The sequence below is a fragment of the Calonectris borealis genome, chromosome 26, assembly GCF_964195595.1.
Source record: "Calonectris borealis chromosome 26, bCalBor7.hap1.2, whole genome shotgun sequence".
NCBI lineage: Eukaryota > Metazoa > Chordata > Aves > Procellariiformes > Procellariidae > Calonectris > Calonectris borealis.
In genome coordinates this window covers 7,756,484-7,780,261 of record NC_134337.1, presented here as the reverse complement: position 1 = coordinate 7,780,261, position 23,778 = coordinate 7,756,484, and the positions used below count along the sequence as shown (strand labels likewise).

At 40.2% G+C, this 23,778-nt stretch overlaps 1 protein-coding gene across 7 annotated transcripts; it reads left to right on the top strand.

Annotated features, from left to right (window-relative positions):
* Positions 1 to 96: 96 nt before the first annotated feature.
* On the top strand, positions 97 to 23,778 carry ST7L (suppression of tumorigenicity 7 like). Of its 7 annotated transcripts, none has more exons than XM_075174097.1 (16): positions 147 to 369; positions 1,512 to 1,594; positions 3,175 to 3,334; positions 3,881 to 3,935; positions 4,541 to 4,656; positions 6,263 to 6,341; positions 6,865 to 7,019; positions 7,575 to 7,672; positions 8,295 to 8,409; positions 10,215 to 10,287; positions 10,941 to 11,043; positions 14,164 to 14,314; positions 14,464 to 14,556; positions 17,420 to 17,478; positions 22,936 to 23,014; positions 23,246 to 23,778. In XM_075174097.1, exons 1-15 carry the CDS (start codon positions 171 to 173, stop codon positions 22,987 to 22,989), a joined length of 1,593 nt encoding a protein of 530 aa, XP_075030198.1. In that variant the 5' UTR covers positions 147 to 170; the 3' UTR covers positions 22,990 to 23,014; positions 23,246 to 23,778. The 7 variants fall into 7 exon arrangements, with proteins under 7 accessions (XP_075030199.1, XP_075030197.1, XP_075030198.1 ...); XM_075174095.1 differs by having other exon boundaries at positions 156 to 369; positions 17,339 to 17,478; XM_075174096.1 differs by lacking the exon at positions 23,246 to 23,778 and having other exon boundaries at positions 104 to 369; positions 22,703 to 23,014.

The window sequence follows — 23,778 nt, the reverse complement described above, 5'->3', positions numbered from 1 at the left end:
TTCGGGGCTCCCGGGCCCCCGGCCGCGGCGTGGGGGGACGCTCGGGCCGCGCCTCGCCGGCGGGGGAGTGGTGATGGGCTCGGGGAACGGGCTACCCGCCCTGGCGGAGCCCACCGGGCCCCGCCCCGCCGCGCGGCCCGCCCCTCTCCCGGCGTCCCCCGGTGGCGGCCATGGCGGACGGCGGCGGGAGCGGCCGGGGGCCGCCGTGCCCCGGGGCGGCTGCGGCGCTGCGGCGCTGGGAGCAGCTGCGGCGGCGGGCGGCGGCGGCGGCGCCGTGGGCCCGCGGGCTCCTGGCCGTGGCCGCCGGGCTCGGCCTCTTCTACGTGGTGCTGCGGGTGCCGCTGCGGCTCCGGGACAGCCTGGCGGCCGGTGAGACGCGGCGGGCCGCGCCGGGGGGCTGAGGGCTCGCCGGGGGAAGGCTGCCCCGGCTCGCTCTGAAGGCGGCCAGGCCGGGCTCCTGTGGAGGGCTGCGGGGACGCCGGTGCGGGCCGGGCCGGGCAGGACAGGGACGGCCCACCCGGCAGCCGCCTGCGGGCGGGTCCTGCGTCCCGGACCTCCCGCAGCGAGACACCGACCGCATCCACCCGGCCCCGGGGCTCCCGCTGTGCCGCCACCTCTGGGCCTGGGGACACCCCGGTGTCCGAGGCCGCCCCCGCGGCTGCAGCCCCGGCCTCGAGGGCCCCGTAACGGCGCCGGCGCAGCTGGAAGCATCGAGGCGGCCTCGTGGTGCCGCCCGAGTGCTCCCCGCTGCTGCCCGGCCGGTGCCCCGGGGGATGCCAGCCATGCCCCGGCTGTGCCCCCAGCCCGCACCCTGTCACGTCGCGTCCGGCTGGGTGTCACCGCAGACACCCGCTCCCCGCCCGGGGGTGTCTGCTCAGGCTAGAGGCCTGAATTCGGGGCGAGCCTGCGGCAGTCGAGTTCTCTGTCACCCCCAGGCCGGGCCTGGCGCTCCAGCCGGGGTGCCCGTTGCCGCCAGCGTCCCTCCCGTGCTGCCTGGCGGGTAACAAAGCTGATGTGCAGTTTGGGTCAAAACCACGGTCAGAGTAGCACTGGAAAACTGCATTCCCTGCCTTGTGCTGTAAATACCAGGAAGGAGAGGTCTGTGGAAAATGTATGTTCTTAATGCTGAATATAAACTTGCATCAAAACAGTACGCTTCTGTTTCAGATTAAAATGACATTATACATTAAATTGGCTTGTTGTGGTCCGCCAGCCATGAAAAGTTAAATTGCCTTCTTGGTGTCCACCAGCCGTGAGGTGGTTGAAACTGTGGGCTGCTTTGTCTAAGGACTTACACTGAATTTTTTAGATTGGTTATGTAACCACAGATGGTTACAAACGGAAAATAATATAAGGAAAGTTTCTCTAACAAAGTAATGTTATCTGTAAAATTACTAGGGCTATATTGTATTATATATTTGCATAATATTTCATTCAGCATTGTTTATTAAAAAGCTATTTGTGTTTTTTGGTTCTGCTTGTTAAGTCTTTGTTTTCATTTCTCTTAACAGTGACTGTGTTCTTAAGCACTTTGACTCCAAAATTCTACTTTGCCCTGACAGTGACTTCGTCTTTTATATCTGGACTGATATTTGTAAGTAGTCCACTTTTATTTTTTTAAACAACTTTAGCACCTCTAGGATGCTTTCATTAGGGATAAATGCAATCGGGTTTTTTTTGGTCAGACTCTAGAGGGTGCCTTTGTACTAGGAAGGAACTTGTTAATTTAGTAGCTTTTGTGATGTATTGTACATACGCTTTTGCTATGTGCGTTGTACATTGGGGTGAGTCTAAGGAAAATGACTTGTATCTGTTTTAGAAACTCAAGCTTGTTTTAAGGAGGTACTACGTGTCTATATGTATGTATTTATATATGTGTGTATGTACATAGATACACAAAAAATGCAAAATATACATGCAAACTCTGCAGACCTCTCTGTAAAGAAAACACTGAGATTTTAATCTCTTTTAAACTAGGTAGTTAAGAGTTTAGCTTCCCACAGTAATTTTGGGGGGAGGTTTTGCATTTGTCATCATGTAACTATCTTAACGACTTTGGTGTGAAAATGAGCCAATAATTCAGCTCATCTTCAGACGGCAGTGTGCACAGATGTGGCTGACTTTGCACGAAATGAATGGGGCACATTTGCGTGGTCAGTTCTGCTATCGCAGCTGTTTCTGCGGTGATGATCATCTGACCCTGATTCAGACTGTGCTACTATATACAAATCTTTTGGGTTAATCTTTACGTTCAGTGTTAAAAGCTACAGAAAATATATCTTCTCATCAATTAAACCTATTTAGCAGAATGTGCAAAATCTATTTCATAAGTGGTTTTTTGTAGCCAATATTAAAAAAAGAAAGTGTCTTATGTGGTAGAAACAACTTGTTTGCTGTAAGTAACGTTGCTTGGGTTTTGAAGGATTTCAGGAAAGTCATATAAGAAGATGGATTCTGCTTATGTTAGGTCTTTTACGTAGGTTTGCTCTTAAGAGAAAAAAGTGGTTATTGGTTAGCCGGTATTTATAGTAATGCTTCTTAACAAAGAACACAGTTTGTCTAAACATCACATCTTTCTGCGTGCTAGTGAAAATACTCAGATAAGTTGGTCCAGGGCTGACTATATGGTATAGTTCTTGATGACTGTGATATGCAGGTATTTTTAATAGCTTCAAAGAGAGAGATGGTAATATTTTTGACCCAAAATTTCTGGTAAGTGAACTTGCTTGCTGTTAATTCAGCCTTTCGTCTTTGGACTTTTCTGAATGGCAGAACATGTCAGTTTAACTATCCATTTTGTGCTTTATTCTTTTAGATTATTTTTGTGAAGTGAAAAAACTACACCTGTCTTGAGGTTCTTGCCTCTATGCATGGTTTCCCTATACAGGCACTTTCTGAAAGGGTTTAGAAGTTATCCTAATGACTTGGGGAGGGACGATCATATGTTTGCCTAAATTTTACTGTTTTTTTTCAGTCTCTTTCATGTTATGTGGGTGATCCTGCATGACAAGACAGGCCAAAACAGATAATTAGTGTTAATTTGTATGTAGATGAGTACCATCTATAGTCATCTGCAAGGGGATGTACTAGCTGTGAACAATTGGCTCTTCATCTCTGATGTTTAAGTTAGGTGTTGCCTAAGGAAATTTCTGGTGCTTTTTTCTCCTGTGACAGGTGTTTGAGTGGTGGCATTTCCGAAAATACGGCACGTCTTTCATTGAGCAGGTTTCTGTGAGTCATTTGAGGCCCCTCATCGGTGGCGTAGAAAACAGCCCTCCAGCACCAGCAGCATTCTCGGCTGGAGAGAATGAGACTAGCAGGCAGAATATGCCAGGTGATTGTTAATGTGTCCCAGCAGCTTCCCTTAAGCTTCAAGGCAGCAGGTTCACATGAACTGGCTTTTAAATGGCTTTGACTCTGCATTAGTGCTTGTAAGAACTGGAGGAAGGCCTACATCTTACGATGCATTTTATTAATAATGGTAAAAATGAACTAAATAATAACACATCTTTGATCTAAAACATTCATTATTAAAATATGATTTAGAAACTACATTACACATTTAGCTAAAACTGTTTCAGTAACATTAGATATTTACTACTCTGAATATGTGCAAGATAAACATTGCATGAATGTAAATGGTAGTGTTTAATCTTCTCACCTTGTGCTTTTGTATCCCAGCAATGTTGGGGAGCAAAAATATTTATGAGATAGCAGAAGTTTAGGGAGAAGGAGAAGATGGTATGATTGTGCTCAGGTTGTATAACAATAAAATTAAAGCAGCTTTTGAAAGTAAAACTGCATTTGCATTACTGCATTTTAAAGTCAAGGTGGTATTTCCTGTGCTCTTAATTCCAAAAGTACTTTTTTTTCCCCCCAGAGTGCAAAGTGTGGCGAAATCCTCTCAATCTTTTCAGAGGGGCAGAGTATAGCAGGTATTAATAATCTTACTTTCCATTACGTATTTTTAAAATTAATCGGGAGCGTGCACACGACTTCTTCACAGAGCTTGCACTAGTAATATCAGGAGACAGCTGAGACCTGCAAGATTATAGGGGTGATTGATGCCAATCCCGTGTTTAAAAGGCACCTATCCAAGCTTTGGCAGTTTCAATGTTAAGAATGCAAATACTACTGCAACATCATCAGTTTTTTTGAGAGTAAAATAGGAGAAAAACTTAATTCAGAGGTTGAGACAGTGATTCTGAATCTGAATTCTCTTTTATTAAACTGTAATGGCTGTATTGTAAGTCTCCTTGTGTTATTTCATAGGAAGAGCTGCTTCCTAGGAAGCTAGTTCCCAAGTTGTTTAGAACTTTAAGATCAAAAAGACTTTTTTTCCCCTCTGCAGGAAGCCTTGTGGCAACCTGTACAGATTGTGGAACAGTAGTACTTGAAAACTTATGGTTAGTAGCTCCAGTCTTTTATTAATAAAATTGTTCTGCACTAGCTTCAGTTGTTAGGCACATCAGGTATCCCCCTTGGTATCAGCATTAGTATTCACTAGGAGTGTCTCTTACTGAAATTTCTCCCATTAAAGATACATGTGGGTGACTGGGAAGGAGCCTCTTACATACTATGACATGAATTTGTCTGCTCAAGATCATCAGAACTTTTTCACGTGTGATACAGATGCCCTTCGGCCTTCAGATACAGGTACCAATGTCGTCTGCGTAAGGTATATAACTGTTGGAGAGTGTAAAGTGGGTATTTTTGATATATTTCAAGGTAGTGCAAGCTATCATGTCAAATATTTTGTGAAATGATAGCCTTTCTCAACTACTAAGGTTTAATAGATGTATTTAGTGAAAAGATGTTTTTTTACCTTGTGCTTTCTCTGCTGACTTTGATGCTGTCAGGATCCTGACGTATTTTAAGATCTCACACTTCTCAAATAATGAACAACACAGTAGTGAAAATCTGGATTGTATTCTCAACAGCCAAAGATGTGGTCTCATTTAAACCTTAGTCATGAATAGTGCAGTCTCCAGAATTTTTTCGTTGTGTTCCACATGTTTAGTGCAGAAAATATTCTCTACCTGGTTATTGTCAGAGTGGGTGCAAACTATTGTCAATTTGTCAAGTTCCGGAAGTGTTACTTGTCAGCTGGCTGTGACATGCTTGATATGAACGATGTGTTTTTGTTTCACAAATGGAGTGTATTGTCTCGCTTACTAAGCCAAGACTAATATTTTGTTTCCAAAAGAAAACTCAAACATTTTTCCACGTTGTTCTTGCTGGACAGCAGAAGGTTTTGTTCCAAAAGAAACATGTATAGATTCTTCAGTTTTCTTATCGTACTTGAGATAGGCCAGATATGTAACTCCATAAACGTTAAGGTTTTGGAGTTCTTTCAGAACTGTTCCTTAGTGTGAAAGCTATTAGTTCTGCGTAGAAAATGGTAGCTCCCAGTGCGTTGTTTTTCTTTTGCTAGAAGTTGGTTTTCATTTTGGGATTTCCATTTTTCCCTAATGGAAGCATAGTGGAGAGGGGTTTAGAGTCATTGCATGGAACTTTTGTTTGCTCCTTATCTGACCGTAATTTTGAATACAAGTTGTAATGCAAACAACCTTTTTGAATAGATAGATTTCACCCTTTTTAATTGTTTCCTGGAACACTTTCTAATAAGGTGATAAATTATTATAGTATATCTTGAATTGTCTGTGCCATGTTATGCCACTCAAATGTGCTTTGTAAATTTAAAAAGAAATTGTTTAACCCGTTATGATCTGGTAGTTGTCTAAATACTTAAGTATGACTCTATACCTCTGCAAGATGCAGCTTACTCTATCACTGTTTTCTTTGAAGTTCTGTTTGAAAACTTAAATTAAAATTCTGTGCAGGTCCGTGCAAGAGCCTGTGTTTAACAATTGCTCCCAAGAGGTCTTGGGAAATGTTTCCAAAAATCTGTAGCAATTTAGAAATTGTACATCTGCCTGGTTATGTAAGCTGTCTTTGCTTCTCAGTGTAGGATTTCTTAAATGGTCAGTGAATAATCTTCCTGTTGGTGTTGCTTTCTTAAATTAAATTTGGGGCGTAATGAGAAGTTGCAAGATTCTGCTGCTTGTGGTAGAAACTCATGCTGGAATTAAAACACTTGTTTACTCTTCCTTCTAACAATTATACAGCAAACAGGAATTTGTAAAATGGAAGTAAATGTTAATGTAGAGCTGAGGCATAAGCAGCCAGCATTGCCTCCTTGCTCCCAGGTGTTTCGCCGGTGTCTCCGTCCCTCACCAGCCTTTCAATGTTTTTGCAACAGTTATGCAGAAAGCATGGCGAGAGAGAAACCCTCAAGCCCGGATTAAAGCAGCATATCAAGCTTTAGAGTTGAACAATGAGTAAGTTTAGAGTATAAGTTCAATTGCTGTATTTCTAGTGTGAAAGATTAAGCGGAGTGATATTGAGCACACTATCAGTTTCTTGTTCTAATAGTTTACTTTTAGCAAAGTTTTGAATAGCTTAAGGGGGACATCTGTGACTATGAGAATTGCACATGAGGCTGTTGGTTGCAAAAACCTCCTAGTTTTAAAAAAGCAAACCAAACCAAACACAAAAAAACCTCTCCAGACAATTACCAGAGCATTTTTAATATTTCAAGGAAAATAGTTTGACTTGCTGTTACAATTCTTTCTTTTATTCTTTCTCCAAATGTGTGGTGTTTTTCTGTAAAATGGAAAAGGTTTCTGTTTTCCTGACACTCACCATTTGAACTCAAGTCAATATTTTGGTACTTTAATATTGTCAATGCTTAGATATTAAACATAAGTGAAAACTGACCATTTCTAATGTTTCTAACACTTATTCAAAAAATGCTAAACTTTGTCCCTCAGAATAATTAGTGTTTTTTTTTCCTTGTTACAGTTGTGCCACTGCATATGTCCTCCTGGCTGAGGAAGAAGCAACAACTATTGTAGATGCTGAGAAGTATTTCAAGCAGGCTCTGAAAGCAGGAGAAATGATTTACAGAAAGTCTCAGAACTGCCATTCCCAAAGTCCCCAGCACGAAGCACAGCTGAGTAAGCACTTTTGAATCACATAAACTCTTGGTTTTGTGTGAGCAGAAATGTAAAACTAAAGTTGTAATTAGTGATTCTAGTTTGATTCCCAATTCAGTGAGGCAGTTCCTACTATTTTAGCTATGCGTATGCAGGGTGTGCTGTGTGGTCTTTTGTAGTACCCAAATGAAACTTAGGAAGTGGCAGTTATGCTGTGTATTCATCGTGGGTTGTCTCGCTGAGGCTCGGTACATTATTGTTTTGGAAAGTTGGATAGGTAGAGTAGACTAATGAAGCAATTAGTGTGTGTCAGTAGCACCTTCTTTTAGTCCACCCAACATTTTGAAAAAAAAAACGTTTTTTTTTTTGTCATTTAACCTAGTTAGAAGTTACTGGTGTTCGTCTAGATGAGCCTTGGTTGGGATAGCAATAGTAATTATTTTATGCTTTTACATGTGGTTAGGAAAAAGGCTGTGGGGTTTTTGGTGTTTTGGGGTTTTTTTGAGAGAGAGAGAGGGAAAAAGAGGTAAGGATTGAAACTGATAGACTAATTTTTTTTTTTGTCTTTGTAATCAGGAAGAGATACCAATGTATTGGTATATGTGAAAAGGAGATTAGCTATGTGTGCAAGAAAACTTGGAAGAATACGAGAAGCAGTAAAAATGATGAGAGATGTAAGTAAAAATAAAAAAAAGTAAGCAACTGTTGTTTTCAGTCATATTGTCCAAATTGATGGTTTAAAGTTCCTTTCTAGGCATCGTAGTGAATCTAATTGAATTATTTTCCAATAAGATTTGCACATCATGATTCATGATTTTTTCTGAGGACAGTTTTTTTGGTTCCTACGTGTACGTTTTAAATTTTTATATTATATAATGTCATATGTTCACAGCTCTGGTGTCCAGTTTGCTTCATGCTTGACTCAGCGACTAACTTGTCAAAATAGCCAACTTCAGACTTCATCATAATTTTTCTTTCACCTGCCCAGGGTGTATCATAAGTTCTTTCTTCATAGGAAAATATTACTAACCAAACCAGCTCACTGTGGAAGTTTTGCAAATTTGGGCTGAGAGCATGTTGTGGGAACCTAAGTATACTTATTTTCCAGCAGGTGAATATAGGAAAAAAGTAAGGTAGAAATGATGTGATTCTTTGCATGCTGCTTATGTGCCAGTTTCTAACACTGTGAAAGAACAGAACATTGAAAAAGCTTCAAGTATTGTACTGATTTCTATTAAGTATTTCAGGGATTCAATTCTATATGTGCTTAATTTATTTCTCTTTACTGATTTGCAGTTGATGAAAGAGTTTCCACTTCTCAGCATGCTGAATATTCATGAAAACCTCCTGGAGGCACTACTGGAGTTACAGGCTTATGCAGATGTCCAGGCAGTTTTAGCAAAGTATGATGGTAAGTTATGCCTACTGGGAAATATTGGTGGTTTTGTATGAGTATAGGTGAGGTGGGCAAGGTGTGCCTGTCCAAAAGCAGATGTCTACCCATGATCTCAGCTAGTTGACTAGATTACCCTCATCGGCAACAAATAGGCGCTTCCAGAGTGCAAGTCAAGTTTTTTCTTTTGAATGGTGAGGCCAAATTTAGGCAAGCTAGATTGCATACAGATTACTTTTTATGTTTTTAAGTTACTTCTAATCTGTAAAGAAATCTTGGAGCTCACTTTGCTTGAATTCAAGGATTATTTTAATTTTTTAATTTCTCTACATCCCTAGTTATGCCTAAATTCATCAGCCTTTTTCAGTCAGCACATAGCCCCCTAAGTAATTGATGTAAATAAGCTGGAAAAGGTAGTTTTCCCTTCTGTCGTCTTCCAGGTTTGGCCTCGTGATTCTGTAATACTGAGGTTGCTTGCCAGAGATTAGCAACGTGCAAGCATACTGCTTGCCAGGGATTAGCGGTATGCAAGCTTTGGTCCATTAAATGGCGGCAGTTTGCTTTCACTTTCCATCTCAACTAATACGTTTCAGGTGTTGTGCAAGTCTAGATAAATAAATTAATAAAATATATACTTACTTTCTTATTGTCCTCAGAGTTTTGCCACCTAGATAATGCCCACATCATTAGTGTACAAAGTGCTGCTGTCAAAGCTGTCCCTTAAATCATCTTCAGAATGGAGGGACATAGAAGCAGTATTTTGTGGCAATCGTTCCCTGCCCTTGAGAAGTCGGTATGTTCTCTCTTGTGTCTCTGTTCTTTATTGCTTCAGGGAATCGAAAGTATGATATTCTTGCCCCTTGTCCCCCTTGTCCGTGGCTGCCCTAGCAGCCTGCTCCTGTTACTTGACCGTCCATGTTCTTCTGTGTGGATTCTTATTAATTTAAGAAAACCATTTACTCTTTTCCTGGTGCTTCTTTATGTTAACATCAGGAATTGCGACACTTTCTTAAGAAAAGATTGCTTATTTTTTTCTAAACATCTGGAAAAATGAGTACGAGCTTCAAACTCTCTGTAGCGCCCCTGTGTTTTGCTTGACACGACAGCCAGACTTCTAGTAAGTGATGGACAAGCCCAGGATGGGATTTACAAAAAAAAGCAAAAGCCATCTGACTATACACAACATGGTACTTGGGAATTAGACCCCAGACTTTGTCTGCTTTTAAAGTAAACTTGTACTGTGGAGTGCTAACCTTCTAATCTGTAATTGTCAGCTCAAACTTGGCCTCAGATATTCTACAAAACCTACAACTAATAGAATTTTTCCCCGTGGAACTGGAAAAGAATGGAAATTGCATTTTCATTAAAATTTGTCTACCTGTCTGTAATGTAATTTTTTTGGTCAGCTTCTAGTCAGTCTCTCTTTAAGTCTTATGTAAAACTCTGTTAATGTACAGTTGCAAAATTAGGTAAAAATTAGAAGCTTATTTTAAACCTTCATGGGTTGATACAGGAAAAGTACACTGTTCTTAAGTGTGTATTTATACATGCATTTCTTTTTGAATTCAGTTTCAGTGTCTTGGTATGTTTAGAAGAAAAAACTACTCTTTACCACCTAACTACAACTCTGAGTTTTTAATCTAAGACTGACTGGTGACCAGATAGAAGACTATGCAAAGAAATTCAAAGTTTCTAATCATAGCTGAAAGGTTCCAGATGTTACATTCATTGTCAGCCCAAGTAAAAATCTTTAAGCTCAAAGGATGTGGGTTTAAAATGTTTGTCTTGCCTTAGAATTTTACATCTTAATTATTTTATCATAGATATCAGTCTTCCAAAATCGGCAGCAATATGTTACACAGCAGCCCTGTTAAAAGCCAGAGCCGTTTCAGAAAGGTAAGCAAGCACATTTGTGAAAACAGTGGTTTGTTGCTTATCTTGGGTTATGCTGTAAAATATGAACTAAAAAGGTCTAAATCCAGTATGTAGCAGTTACATTTCTAAGAGCAAGTTAAGTATATACGTGTGTGTGTGTGTAGTTAGATGTAATTTAAAGTTTCTTTTAAGCATCCATAAAGATAATACAGGTGAAGATGTTTTTCAAGAGCCCATGTACGCACACATGCTTTTGTATAAATTTTATTTTCAGTGTCATGCTTGTGCTGTTCAGCAGTTCTTTGTTTTGTGGATTGGGTACAGGATATTTGTGATAATTCATGTTGGCATTTCACTTTCGTTCTGGTCTATTTGCACAGCTGATTTTAGCTTTACCTCTGAGTACGTGATGTAACAATCTGGTGAAAGACTGGGTACTCAATTACCTTACGTGATTGACATGAAGTTTCAAAAAGTTAAACATAACTTTGTCATATGGACATGGATGACAGTCAAGATACCTAAATTAACATGAATATTTGTCTCCTAGAAGGGTTTGTTTATCTTTCTTGATAAATCAGTCAATTTTTAATGAACTCCAACCTTACAATGCAAATAAACACCTGGTTAGCATTTATTATTTACTTTTGCTCAGCATGGGTTTTTCCCTTCAGGTTCTCCCCAGAAACTGCCTCCAAAAGAGGGCTCAGTACAGCAGAAATTAATGCTGTGGAAGCGATTCACAGAGCTGTGGAATTTAACCCTCATGTTCCAAAGGTAAGTTTATTTTATTTCCTATTGGACCACTTTTTATTGTCTTCTGAAAGAAGTCATATTATGTTATCATCTTGTTATTTGAGCTTTTCTAGCCCCATGTTTTCTTGAAGGTGGTTATAACTCCAGCCATTGAGTTGTTCAATACACTAGTGTTTGTATCATAAATGTTTGGTGGCCAGAATTAGTTGTTTGCAATAGGTGATGTTTAAACTGGGGTTTTTACAGAAAATTTAAACTCGGAATTTTCTAACTCATTGCAAAATCCAGTAATGTCTTAATGAAGGCCCTTTGTTGGGTAAGATTAAGCATTAATAAATACAAATTTAGATATTTAAAATCCCTGAAGCCAAATTAAGTTCTCCAAACAATAACCACTCATAGCATTTCAAAATACTTTTTTCTGCTGTGCTTCCAAGCATGGCTCCAGAACTTGGGTTATTGAAAGATCTACAATCACTTACTTTCTTCATCCACGTGTAATCAAGATTAAGAGTCAGTATTGCGACAGGGTGTAATTAGTGTCTGGCATTACTTGAAGTGGCCAAGATATGGATTCCACTGAGTGTTGGGTGAAAATAAAATCTTATGTTGCTTTTTACTGTACTAGTATTGTGATGCATTCATTTTGAAACCTTGAATGCAGAAGGTTGGCTTAGTCCTGGACCTAATCCTCTGCAAATGATCATGGAGTCCGAATGACTATTGCTGTGAAGGCTCGAATTATCCAGCCGCTCTATTCTGTCTGCCTGTCCAATCTAATAGAATGTGCACTGAGAAAGCTAATTGCTGGGAGAAATTGCTGCTTGTTTGCATGACTGATCAAGAGCGTAGCAAGTTCATTTCAGACAGTCTCAGACAGATTTTTCTTTAGCCTCTGCCTTTAGGGGAAGAAGATTATAACGCATTATCGTTATCTAAAAGTTCTTTTATTTTGTATATCCTTCAGTTGTTTCAGGAGCCCCATGTACCTTTTTAAAGAAGTTAGATATCATTTCAAACAGGCTGTTTGCAAAATATGTTCTACAGACAATCACGGAAACTGATTCCTGGTTTCAGTAATTTGATCTTCTCTTCTGATTGTATACCTATCCAGTCGTCTTCATGATTTTTTTTATTACAGTATTGCCTTGAAACACCAATTTATTAGATGGCAGGGCAGAATTTTATTGGTGCTGGCTATCTAGAGCTCTGAAATGCTCATAGTCAGAGCAAACAAGTGAACAAGGGCATAAACAAGTGAAGTAACTTGCCCAATGGGTTACAGTGGACTAGTGGGGAAGAAAATCTGGGTGTTGAATTTGCAGTCTGTTCTGTCCCAGGGACTAAAAATAAATGAGTATGTAAAGTAGAAATCCCTTTGTTCTCGCATTTGATGAAAGTGGTTCTCTTTGCACATAGCACCATTTTGCATAAGGAAAATAAAATAATGTTTGTTTCTCTTTGTTCTGAGTTATGCTGTTACAAGGATGGGTTTTGTTTGGAAAGTTAGGAAGGCATTTTACAGTGCTAGAAAACTGGTGCTCTGAAGCCATTTCATATTAGAGATCTGTAACTACAATTTGGTAATATATGAAACAATCTTTTCCAATCATCTTCTGAATACCTTACAAATTTTTATTGTGTAGAAAGACTTTCTTAAATCTGCAAAACCCAAGGTATTTTCAGTACTGATACCTTGTCTGTCTTCTGGTTAAACAGACAAGAAAACCTACCAGACTGTGGAATTTTTCTGTTTATGTGGTAACATGGGCGCAGAGACAGCCAAAGCGTGGAGTTCGACATTGGCATGTTGCGGCAATACTTGCAGTGGGGCTTCATCATCACCACTGCGTTGATATTCCCTTGCTCTCTGCGCAGTTAGTGCAATGGAAAAGTGGGCACTGCGGAGAGCATGAGGAGTCAGGTCAAGGGTCAGATATTTGAGACCATTTTCCCACAGCAGCCCTGTGTGAGTGATCCTTTACTGTGTTAAAAAAAAAAAATTGAAGAGGATTAGAGGGGATTAGCAAGAATATTACCCTCTGGAGTGTAGGCCCAAGGCACTAAGAGAAGAACCTAGCCAGGCAGTAAATGTGCTTTATTTGGCCGGGGCACAACCCCTCCTACATTCCTTCAAGAATCTGAATGGGAAAAGTTAAGTCCTCAAACTGGATTAGTAAATAATCTCATAGTTTGTGGCATCTGCTGAAATAAATCGTCGAGTCAGCTGCATTCTTACACTTAGGGAGACAGTCAAAGGAATTGCCAGCTACGTTGATCAAAGATGTGGATTAACTTTAGCTGTTATTGAATGAGACACTATATGCTAGGAGAGAACAACTCACAGGTAAATACTAGAGCTGAAACTGTCATTTCATTCTTGTAAAAAATACTCATCTGTTTTTAAAAGCTAAATTCAAATGAATACCTGTCTTTTTTTAATGTACCATCAGAAAACAAAATTGCATGTCCTGTGTTTCAAGGGAGATGGAAAATGTTTAATTCTTGTGTTCTTTGACCCTTCTGTGCATGAGATATTCTGCTGATGTAGGGAGAAGGCTGAAATTGAAAAAAATTTGAAAACAGAGATACATTGTGGTAGTCCAGCAATACCACATTAAAAAAAGATTTTCCTGTGTTTGGTTTATTATTCTGCCTTTGGTTAGCATCCTGACACTTTCTGGTTTGCTACTCATACTTGAGAGCTAACAAGTACATAGTTTCCTACATTGAAACTCTCAGTGATTAAATGATGAGCAAAAATACCATTGTGGTTTTTTTTTATTAGCCTAAACGCGTAGCTCATTGACATTGTACCTGTGGCATTACACTTTATGTATATTCCACAAGAATGTATTTTTATTTTGCCTTACTGAAGATGCTTTTTTTTTCCCTGATATTTTGTGTGTGAAACGCCCAATTTAAGAGTCTTATACACAGATGTGTGTTTTGCCGTTTTTTATTTCCCATGTGAGTGCAGGCTCTATGCACTGTGTCAGGATTGGGCTGTTTCTTCAACAGGTAGAAGTTGGCTCCTGTGTGATATGGTCAGTTATGCCTCAAATGATCATTTGTGTTTCACAATTAAAGATTTTTGGAATATTCCATGTAACCAAGTGTGCTTTCCATTTTTACTTTCAGTATTTACTAGAAATGAAAAGTTTAGTGCTACCTCCAGAGCACATTCTGAAACGAGGAGACAGTGAGGCAGTAGCATATGCTTTTTTTCACCTCCAGCACTGGAAGAGGATAGAAGGGGCTCTAAATCTGCTACACTGTACGTGGGAAGGCAGTAAGTATCTCTCCGTGTTGGTTTTTTTTTTCCTTCTGTACAGTAGACTAATCTCTGCCTTTATTCACCTCAAACACAATTGGTTTTCTTTGTGAGAAGCTGGTTGCTTGGTTTAAATACAGATCTAATGTCACTTGCTCTTTTTTCAGCATTTAGGATGATCCCATACCCGTTAGAGAAAGGTCATCTTTTCTATCCCTATCCAAGTTGCACAGAAACAGCAGACAGAGAACTGTTGCCAAGTAAGTGGTTTCTAAGCAGTAATGATAATAAAACATAAGCTAAGGACAGTTCAGTTTCTGGTATTCTGTATTTACCTTACTGTGATTTTTTTAGTTTGAGCTTCCTGTGAAGGGGATTCAGCTATTTGTTGATGTCCCTCCCAAACGATCCTGAAGCACTTGATGTGTGTGTGTGGTAAATGTTAGCTTGATTCTGTAATAACATAAATCCTTCAGAGGTGAAGTCTGTGTGTGGTACATTCAGACTAAGTTTGGCCAACTTTGAGAACAACAAAACGGACCAGTTCTTTAAATTACTTTTGAAAGAAGTCATGGATTTGACTACTGTTGTAGAGGAGCTGTTTCTTTCTAGCAAGGAATAAATGCATGGTTCCAGTCCTGCATTCAGGTATCTAGCAGAACCTGTCTGTGATCTTACAGAGAATCCTTGGTTAATCTATAGCTTCATAGAATATGTATTGCTTTCTGTCATTAATTCATTGGTACATACTTGTCTGCTGGACAGTATACTTCCTGGAACTTGTTATCCATGTAGGTATTTTTATGCATTTATACTAACACTTGACACTGAAAAGTAAGTTTTGTCCAGCTGCCGATTACTTCAAGATTGCTTTATGCAATTATGAGCCTACATGGTTTTTTCTTTAGGTAAGGCAAACAAACTAAATCATTAGGGTCCATGCTCATCATATTTAGAAAAATAGCATTAATTTAGATTAGAATTGGACTGTTAATTGTACATGTTAATAGAATTCCTTTGGGAGTGAATTTCTACATCATGAAGAAATGCAAGTCCCACAGGGCTGAAAGGGCTACTGCAAAAGCACCAGCAGACCCACTGAGACCACAGCTGTGAAAAGGAAAACTAGACATACGTGTTTCTATTTAAAAGCCTGAAGTTATATTTAAAATGTGTAATTTAAATTTGCCCCCAGACTGCTTTAAATTACTCATTTCTCACTTATGCAGGATATTGCACAAGGAATTCCTTGGTTAGCGACTAACCCTAAATTGTAGACTTCCCAACATAATTAAACACCAACACATGCAGATATTTCAACACGATCACTCACGCATTCCTGTTGTGTTTTAAATATAAAACTACCCATAAATAAAATCATCTTAACACTTTTATTGCAGTACTTCCTCGAGAAATCTTGACACTTAATTTTTTTAAATTTATCTATTTAAAGTAATGATGACCAAATTAATAATTCAAAAATCCTGTATTGGTCTGACTAGTAACAATTCTCAAATGGCTGTGAATGTATAGAATTACCTTTAGTTGTCCTTATCTATTTCGGATTTGATTTTAATTTCCCAATGTAGGGAAAAACCAGTGCAAAAAGAATACTTCCTATATTTTTTTGCATTTTCCTAACTTATGTTGGGACCTTTCCTAAATTATTTTGCTCCATGTTTTAAAAATCAGGTGAGTTTCTACATGGTATGAGAGCATAACAGTGTTCCATAGCAGACAAGTGGTTTCTTTGGTTGCTCAGTAAGTAGGAGTGTGTTACTATCATACGCATCGTGGCCTAGCAGGGCTGGTTGCATCTTAAGGTGAACTGATAATCTCTGGGGTAACATTAAACATCTCTGATGGGCTTTAGACATGGAACTCCAAATGTTCTACTTAGTCGTGCTCCAAAATCATATACTTAAAAGCAAAACAAAACCCAAGCACTTTGCCATAAAAGAGTTGCAACAGCACAAGCCACTTTTGCTGGGCTTGCTCTTACAATGGTAGCTTTCATGTGCCACATTCAGAAACAGTAACTGTGAGGGTAAAGTGTCTTTTTCCTCCTCAGACTTCAGTTTAAAAATGAATGCAATTGTATTTTCTTGTTTTACGAAAAGGCTTACTTAAATTTTGAGGCTTTTGTTAGATTTTAAAAACGCCTGTCAAGAAGTGTGCAGCCCTTTCATAATTACTTATGTCTATAGAAACTATTTTTTTCTTCATTTAAAAACCCTTTAAAATCATTGGATAAAAGTCAGAGCTGCAGGTATTCAGAGCCAGTAAGTAATTGCAAATTCACGGAACAGGTCCTCAGCTAGTAACCAGTAGTAGTGTCTTGAGTGCTGAAAGCTCCATATGCCAGCCCTTAGCCTGTCTAATCACCTTCTTTTGATTTTGTTACCATAGATTGGAAATTGTGAGGAGCTGCTATGTACGGAATTTATAACCTAGTCCTGGTACTGTTTTCTTTGAGGTCTACTCTGTCAGCTGCTCTGAAAAAATTTACTGTAGCCTACCAAGCAGAAATCTTTGAAAAGTATTAAGGAGCTATCTTGCATGTATATATAACATGATGGTTGTTTTGTACTTGCTGAGCTTCTTACAGAATGGGGAGATGTGCTGTTCTCTTCAGGTAACAGGATTAATGCTTCAGAGGGTTGAAAACACCTGAATTGTTTAAATTGGTCTAGGTAATTTTGACAGCTTGTGAATTTTACAGTTCTTCCCTCTGTCCTGTTCAAAGAGTAGGTACCAAAAACTAAGTCCGATGAAATGCTTCAAAAATAAAGCCTATGCAAGTGAAAAAGAAGATCAGGAAGAGAAAGATGTAATGACTGTTAATAATGAAGACAAACATTTAATGTAGGGGAAAAATTTTTGAGAAGGTTAAGTACTGGGACCTAACATGTAATGCACAATAGTCTTGAGTCCACACTTACTCCTTCTGAAAGTCTAGAACAGAGTTACAAGATTGTGTAAATAATTCATAAAACTGTCCTCGATCATCAAATGTCAATATTCTTCATTTTTTCCTTTCAGCATTTCATGAAGTTTCCGTTTACCCGCAGAAGGAACTTCCCTTTTTCATCCATTTCACAGCAGGCCTATGTTCCTTTTCAGCAATGCTTGCCCTCCTCACGCACCAGTTCCCTGAGCTGATGGTCATTTTTGCTAAAGCTGTAAGTATTGTCTCTATCATGGGGCTTACTTAGGTAACTTGTGGGATCTTTGGGAGTTTTGAGGTCCATGGTGAAGTAGGCTCTAGTCAGTCTCATGCTTGCGGGGCATGAATTATTTTACCTCCTTTTGTAAGAATCTAGTTAGCGACGAACACTTGTTGACATTTGGGCAAAATGTCTATTTTGACAAGAAGGTGAACTGTTACTATAATATACCATGACTTTAATTTGCACTCTTATGGTGAGAGAGCAGCATTTCAGCACCAGAGAAATTTTGCCACAGAGGACTGTGTTGAGTATGGATTTTATTCTCATAGAAGTGGAAGACTGCAGTGTGAGAGCCTCAAAAAAATAAATTTGTTGACTGGAGATTTTGAGAAGTGAGTAAAAGGCAGGCTGGACTGCAGGAGAAACAGGTCTCTTGCTGATCATTGGAAACTAGTAGCATGATGTGAATGGAACGGATGAAAACAGAGGTAAAGTAACTGTTAACTTCCAAGCCAGGTTCAGAAGTTAGTAAGCTGTCACTTACCTTTTGGGAAGTAGACCAATGGTTTTATAACTCATCTGGTTCCAGTTACTGGGTGGAGAACGTATTCAGTGACCACAGTTCTCTCATTTGAGTACCTGTTCAAGGATAGAAATTGGACTTGACAATGGCAATCAGGCTTTTACCTAGATATGTTTCTAATCTGTGCTGCTTTAAATATATCTAAATATGCCTGCTGTTGAGCCATTTGTTCTTATGGGTGCCTTCTGTGTCCATCTCCTTTCTCCTTCTCTCTGCCCTGCTCTTTTTAGGGTTTCTTTTCCTTGCTTATCTGTTAATATTGCTGCTGGCTGTAACCTTGTCATCTTTCCCTGGACGCTGAAAGCTGTGCTGTCTTGCTTCGACAGAGGGAGAAACTGCATAGGCAGCTTCCCCTCCCCACTTCTCAAACTAAGCCATGCAGTATATTTGGCCTTTATTGAACTGTGGATCTCATGCAGTGGAGCGGAGTGGCAAATAAAGAGCTCTGTACTCTCAGTGAATCATTTATTCTAGCCTTGCTAGTCAAAATAGAGGGTGAAAGGTGTTATGCTTTCTTGCTGTTTTAATGCAGCAGGTAATGGAGACCCGGGAGGTAAGCCTTTTTTCTTGAGAATACTTTGTTCCTAAAAGCATTGGCTTTGCTAGCGATTCTAGTCTACCGCATCCAAGTCATGCAGGTCTGCGAGTGGGGCCTCATTTCCACACAGTTCTGTTGATCTTTATGTTGGAAAATGTAGTTGGACATGCCAGTGACAAATTTCAGTGCTGCTCATAATTGGCTGGGTTCATAGTAACTAGGGTCTAACTATCTGCTTGATTAATTCTGTAAGGACTGCATTAGCAAAATTGTATGATTTCCAAAGAGATACAAGGTCAAGTGTTATGCTAACAAAGAATTGCTTGGTGAAGTTCTCTCTGCTGGGTTTCTTGAACCAAAAAAAGACTTTGTACGAGTTAGTTGGCTTTGCATAATGGCATTTTGAATGTCAAGTGACATGTCCAAACGTGGGGAAAAAACTCCCAGGGTTTGGTCATTTGGCAGTGCGTTTATTTCGTTATTTTCTATAGGAAAGGATGGATAGTGTCTATTCAGCTGAAAAGATGATCAAGAAGCATGCATATTGCTGCATCATTCCACCAACCAAGTCACAGTGGTGGCAGGCACAGACAAAGGAGTTCTTGCCACTCACTGCTAGCTTAATACTGGCAAAAGTGGAAACTGTGTATTGAGATAAACAGACAAGAAGTGAATTCTGTATTAATCTCTTGAGATTGACAGCTGAGAAGGAAATACCATCATCCAGTATTCTGCTATTTTAGATAGAATTAATGTTAACTCCCAATCATACTCTAATGACTAGTATTCCTCCTTATTTTAATTATTAGATTATTGTACTCTTGATCCCATTCCTGATGTTTTCAGAAGCTTTCAGAAAATTTGTAAGAAACAATGATATTCGATATCAAACTAACATTTCCAATTTTAGTCATGGATTGCTTCAGTATTTTAACTGTGGATAATGCTGTGATGGCTGCTAACACTTTATAAAGCGTTATGTCTTGTGTTCTAGAGGTATGTGGCAGTAGCATCTAGTTGAATTTTTGTACTGAAAATGGAAGTTTACCTTCTCTTTAATGACACCTGCCTCTCCACCCAAGAATTACAATAGTAATAACACAATTACTATTTGCTGTGTTTAGTGTATAAATCTGCAGGTAATTCCAGTGCTTTAAGCTTTCTAAATGAAATATTTTTCCCTGTGTATTTCATTATTTTAAGTATTTTTTCATGATACTGTGTTTTAACTTATTAAATATAGTAATCTCAGATAATAAAGTTCCAGATGGTTCCAGTTCCTGGAGTGCTTTGGCCTTAGTGAAAAAACGATAGAAAATATATTTCCAACAAATTGTTGAATTGTTGAATTTCCAACAAATCTAGAACACAGTTTTAGGAATGACAATTGGAAACTATTGTGTATATGGAATTTTTCACTATGAATCTCTAAGTGACTTAAATATGACTACTTAGATTACATTTCAGTTGCTTTTTAATCAAACTGTTGTTTCCAGCAATTGAATCTACAGCGGACTGCATGCCTCTAAAGGGTTTTAAGAAGTTGAATACCTTTCTATTGACTTGAAAAGGCAGAGTTTACATATTTTCATTTGTTAGTGCTTGAGTTTGTTTCCTCCATAATAAATCACAGGGCAAACCTTGGCAAATTGCTAAAAATATTCCAAGTGGCCAAAAATCACAATGAAGCATTTACTAGTTCCAATGTATACAGCGTAATACACCATCAACGGAGACTTGAGCACTGGCACCGGCTGTGAGTTGGCTCCTCTGGAATGGGAGGCAGTCCTGCCTCTGCGCTCCCTGGCCGTGGGGCCAGGCGCCAGAGGGATTTTCGTTGTGTCTTGCACAGGTGGAAGAGTTTGCAGGCACTAGGGACTGGTGCTGGCAGAAGTGCTTAGCATTTACAGATCCAGTGTCGTGGTTTAACCCGGCAGGCAGCTCAGCCCCACACAGCCGTTCGCTCACTCCCCCCTGGTGGGATCGGGGAGAGAATCAGAAGAGTTAAAGTGAGAAAACTCATGGGTTGAGATAAAGACAGCTTAATAGGCAAAGCAAAAGCCGCGCACGCAAGCAAAGCAAACCAAGGAGTTCATTCAGTGCTTCCCATCGGCAGGCAGGTGTTCAGCCATCTCCAGGAAAGCAGGGCTCCATCACTGAAGACAAACGCCATCACTCCGAACGTCCCCGCTTCCTCCTTCTTCCCCCAGCTTTATATGCTGAGCATGACGTCATATGGTGTGGAATATCCCTTGGGTCAGTTGGGGTCAGCTGTCCCAGCTGTGTCCCCTCCAACTCCTTGTGCACCCCCAGCCTCCTCGCTGGTGGGGTGGGGCGAGGAGCAGGAAAGGCCTTGACCCTGTGCAAGCACTGCTCAGCAGGAACGAAAACATCCCTGTGTTACCAACACTGTTTCCAGCACAAATCCAAAACAGAGCCCCGTACTAGCTACTAGTGAAGAAAATATACCCCAGCCAAAACCAGCACATCCAGTTAGAGCTGACTGTGGCTTATTAGTTCTCCTGAACTTGGACTTCTAATATTCTGTGACTAAGGAAAGATGTACCATGTGAGTCAGTGCAGGAGAGGACAGGGGAATAGGCAGTGGTAGAGAGCTCCGTATGACCTGCAGTACGAGTGCAAGCGCTCTCAGTGGGTAAGAGCTCAGCCTTGCTGTTGGTTTCAGCTAGATTTCTGATCTCTTGGAGAATCACTCTGTTCTTGAACATCAGAGACGCTCTGTTTCTTAAGTAGTTGCTGTTCAGAATTTTCTCAATAAGTGACCGAAGGGACGAGGTACACAAAAAGGATGACAATCATCTAGACAGTTCACGGAGCAAGCTGAAAAATATTCTGGTACATAAAACAAATTCTGTTGAAACTGCAGACAAAAGGGTCTGATTATTTTTCCATTCAGTATGAATTCTTATTTTTTAAAAATTACATAGTTGGAGAACTGGGTAGCTATGTATCATCTTGCAAAAGTGATGTTGCATAATTCCTTCTGTAATACCTTATAAAGACACCGAGAAGTCTGCCTTCAAGAAAACTAGAGAGGCAGAGTGACAGCAGGCACTGTAAATAGCTGCCTCAGAAGTTCCTGAGAACAACCAACATGCTTACCTTCCAAGCAAATCAATCCCATTTTTTACGTCCAAACCTTATGCTACTGGAATAGACAAGTATTAGTTAATATTAAAGTATTGAAAAAATATTGCAGCAGTATTCCTGCTGAGCCCTACTGAAAACAACTTCCTTGTTCAGGGAATTGGACAAAATCCTAAGACAGTCGATGTTCCAAAGTGTTTTGATACGGATTGCTTGAAAGAAAGAAGTCATGGGACTTAAATTAAAAATGGGCTAATTTTTATGATTGCAAGATTAGGAGAAAACATTTCTCATTCTGGTTGCTCCCCATTAGAGGATTCCTTGCCATTTTGCTGATAGCAGCCATCTAGACACAGAAAATAGGACTAAACAGAGCCCCGTCTGGCAAGTCCTGCTTTCTGTGACACTTTGCTTTACTTTCTGAACAAATCCCCCTACTGCTTTCCCCAAAGCTCATTAAGTGAGACTGAAGAATTAACTTTTTAGCCAGCTGCTGAACTTTTCATATTTATAAACACTTGAGTCTTTTGCTTATCTAAGAGAAAATGTGTATAGTTTGGAGATGTGCACTTCCCTGCCAATGTGTAATGAGTGGTTCTACACTTCATAGAAAAAAAGCCTGAAGTTTCCTGTCACAGCTGAGTGTCGATGCCAAGGGCAAAGGTTTCTTGCCTTGCTAATCTACATCTTAACTCATGCACTTAATGTGAAGGTGCCACACGCAAACAGGCAGGGAAGAAGCTAGCTGCAATGAAAAGCTCCTGCGCTGCTGTGAATGTTGTGTTTTAAAAGCCTTTTTAATGTAATATTTGAGGTTATGATAGAAGCCAGGAGGGCCAAAGTAAAACCCTCAAAGTAAATGAGTCCTGTCATTGCTGCCTCATGAAAAGAGTGTTTGTACGAGGATAACACGAGTCCCAGCGGAATACTTGGGGGATGGGTTGAGAAGGTGCAGGAGAGTTTGCACCATTTGTTTTAGCCTAATCTTTATTTCTGGAACTGTTTAGATGGCATCCAGAATATGGATCCTGTCTGGAAGCACGGGCCGGTTTTGGTGGATGGTCTGTTCAGTTTTCACACGTTTGAGTCGATGACTTATAAATAATCCATGCCTGAATTTCCAAGAAAATACGCTACCCTCCTCCCCAGTCTGTTCAACACTGAAGGCGCAGTGCTCAGAGCAGCTGGAAGAGTCGTAGCACAGAGAAACGCCGTCCTAACCCATGCTGCTTCTGCCTAGGTGCTGCGGGTGCTGTGGCCCGTGAGTGCTCCCAGCGTTCTGGCCTCCAGCTGAGTGGACCGTGCCGGGGGCACAGGGGGTGAGTGGACAAGGAGCCGTGGCTTCCAGAGTTTTTTTCTTCTTTTGTGTGTCTTGGCTAATATTTAATGATTACTACAAGCCTATTTCATGGCGTCAGCGTTGAGGAGATCATACTCTGTTGCCTTGAGGCAAAGATGCAGGTGGTTCTTTGTTCATACCTTGAGCCTGTAAAAGGACGTTGGTTTTGAAACTGGGCTGATTTTTTGTTGTTGCGTTCTGTTTCTTCCAGTGCTTTGGGACTCTTCACCCTTCAGCTCCGTTATGGAAAACATTGAGGTCCTCCTGTCGTCCAGTCTCTGGCATCCGCTGACTTCAGTGTGACTGGAGTGTGCTTTCCATGACGGTTCGATTTCCTTGTTCTCACGAGCCTCACCCCCGGCGGTTAGCTGACCTCTAGACGTGGGGGGCAAGGAAGACAGCTGTGCTATTCAAACTGGTATCTTTGACGGGCTTCCATGTTGGTAAAGGTGCTTAACGTATGAATTCCTTCTTTGGCCTTAGTCTGTAATCATCTAAGAAAATAGTTTTTGTTGGGCAATACCTTATTGCTCTCTTAATCACTTGTACAACTGGAAGCTAATACTTCCTCTGTAAGAAAGGAGAGGACACAAACTGAACAGATGTTTGGAGTATTGGACACTTCCTTCTCAGCTGCAGATGCACCAGATAATTGGCTTAGATTTAATTTTATAAGCCTTTTTCAAAATATTTGTTAACAGCAAAGTATGGTTCTGCTTTCTTTATTAAAAGGTTGCTTCTTAA

Bases quoted from the DNA above. Each gene is read 5' to 3' on its own strand.
- ST7L (XM_075174101.1), top strand. From the start codon at position 171: ATGGCGGACGGCGGCGGGAGCGGCCGGGGGCCGCCGTGCCCCGGGGCG. The intron at 370-1,511 runs GTGAGACGCGGC...TTCTCTTAACAG, and splicing joins CCGGGACAGCCTGGCGGCCG to TGACTGTGTTCTTAAGCACT. The intron at 17,479-22,702 runs GTAAGTATTGTC...GGAACTGTTTAG, and splicing joins TGGTCATTTTTGCTAAAGCT to ATGGCATCCAGAATATGGAT.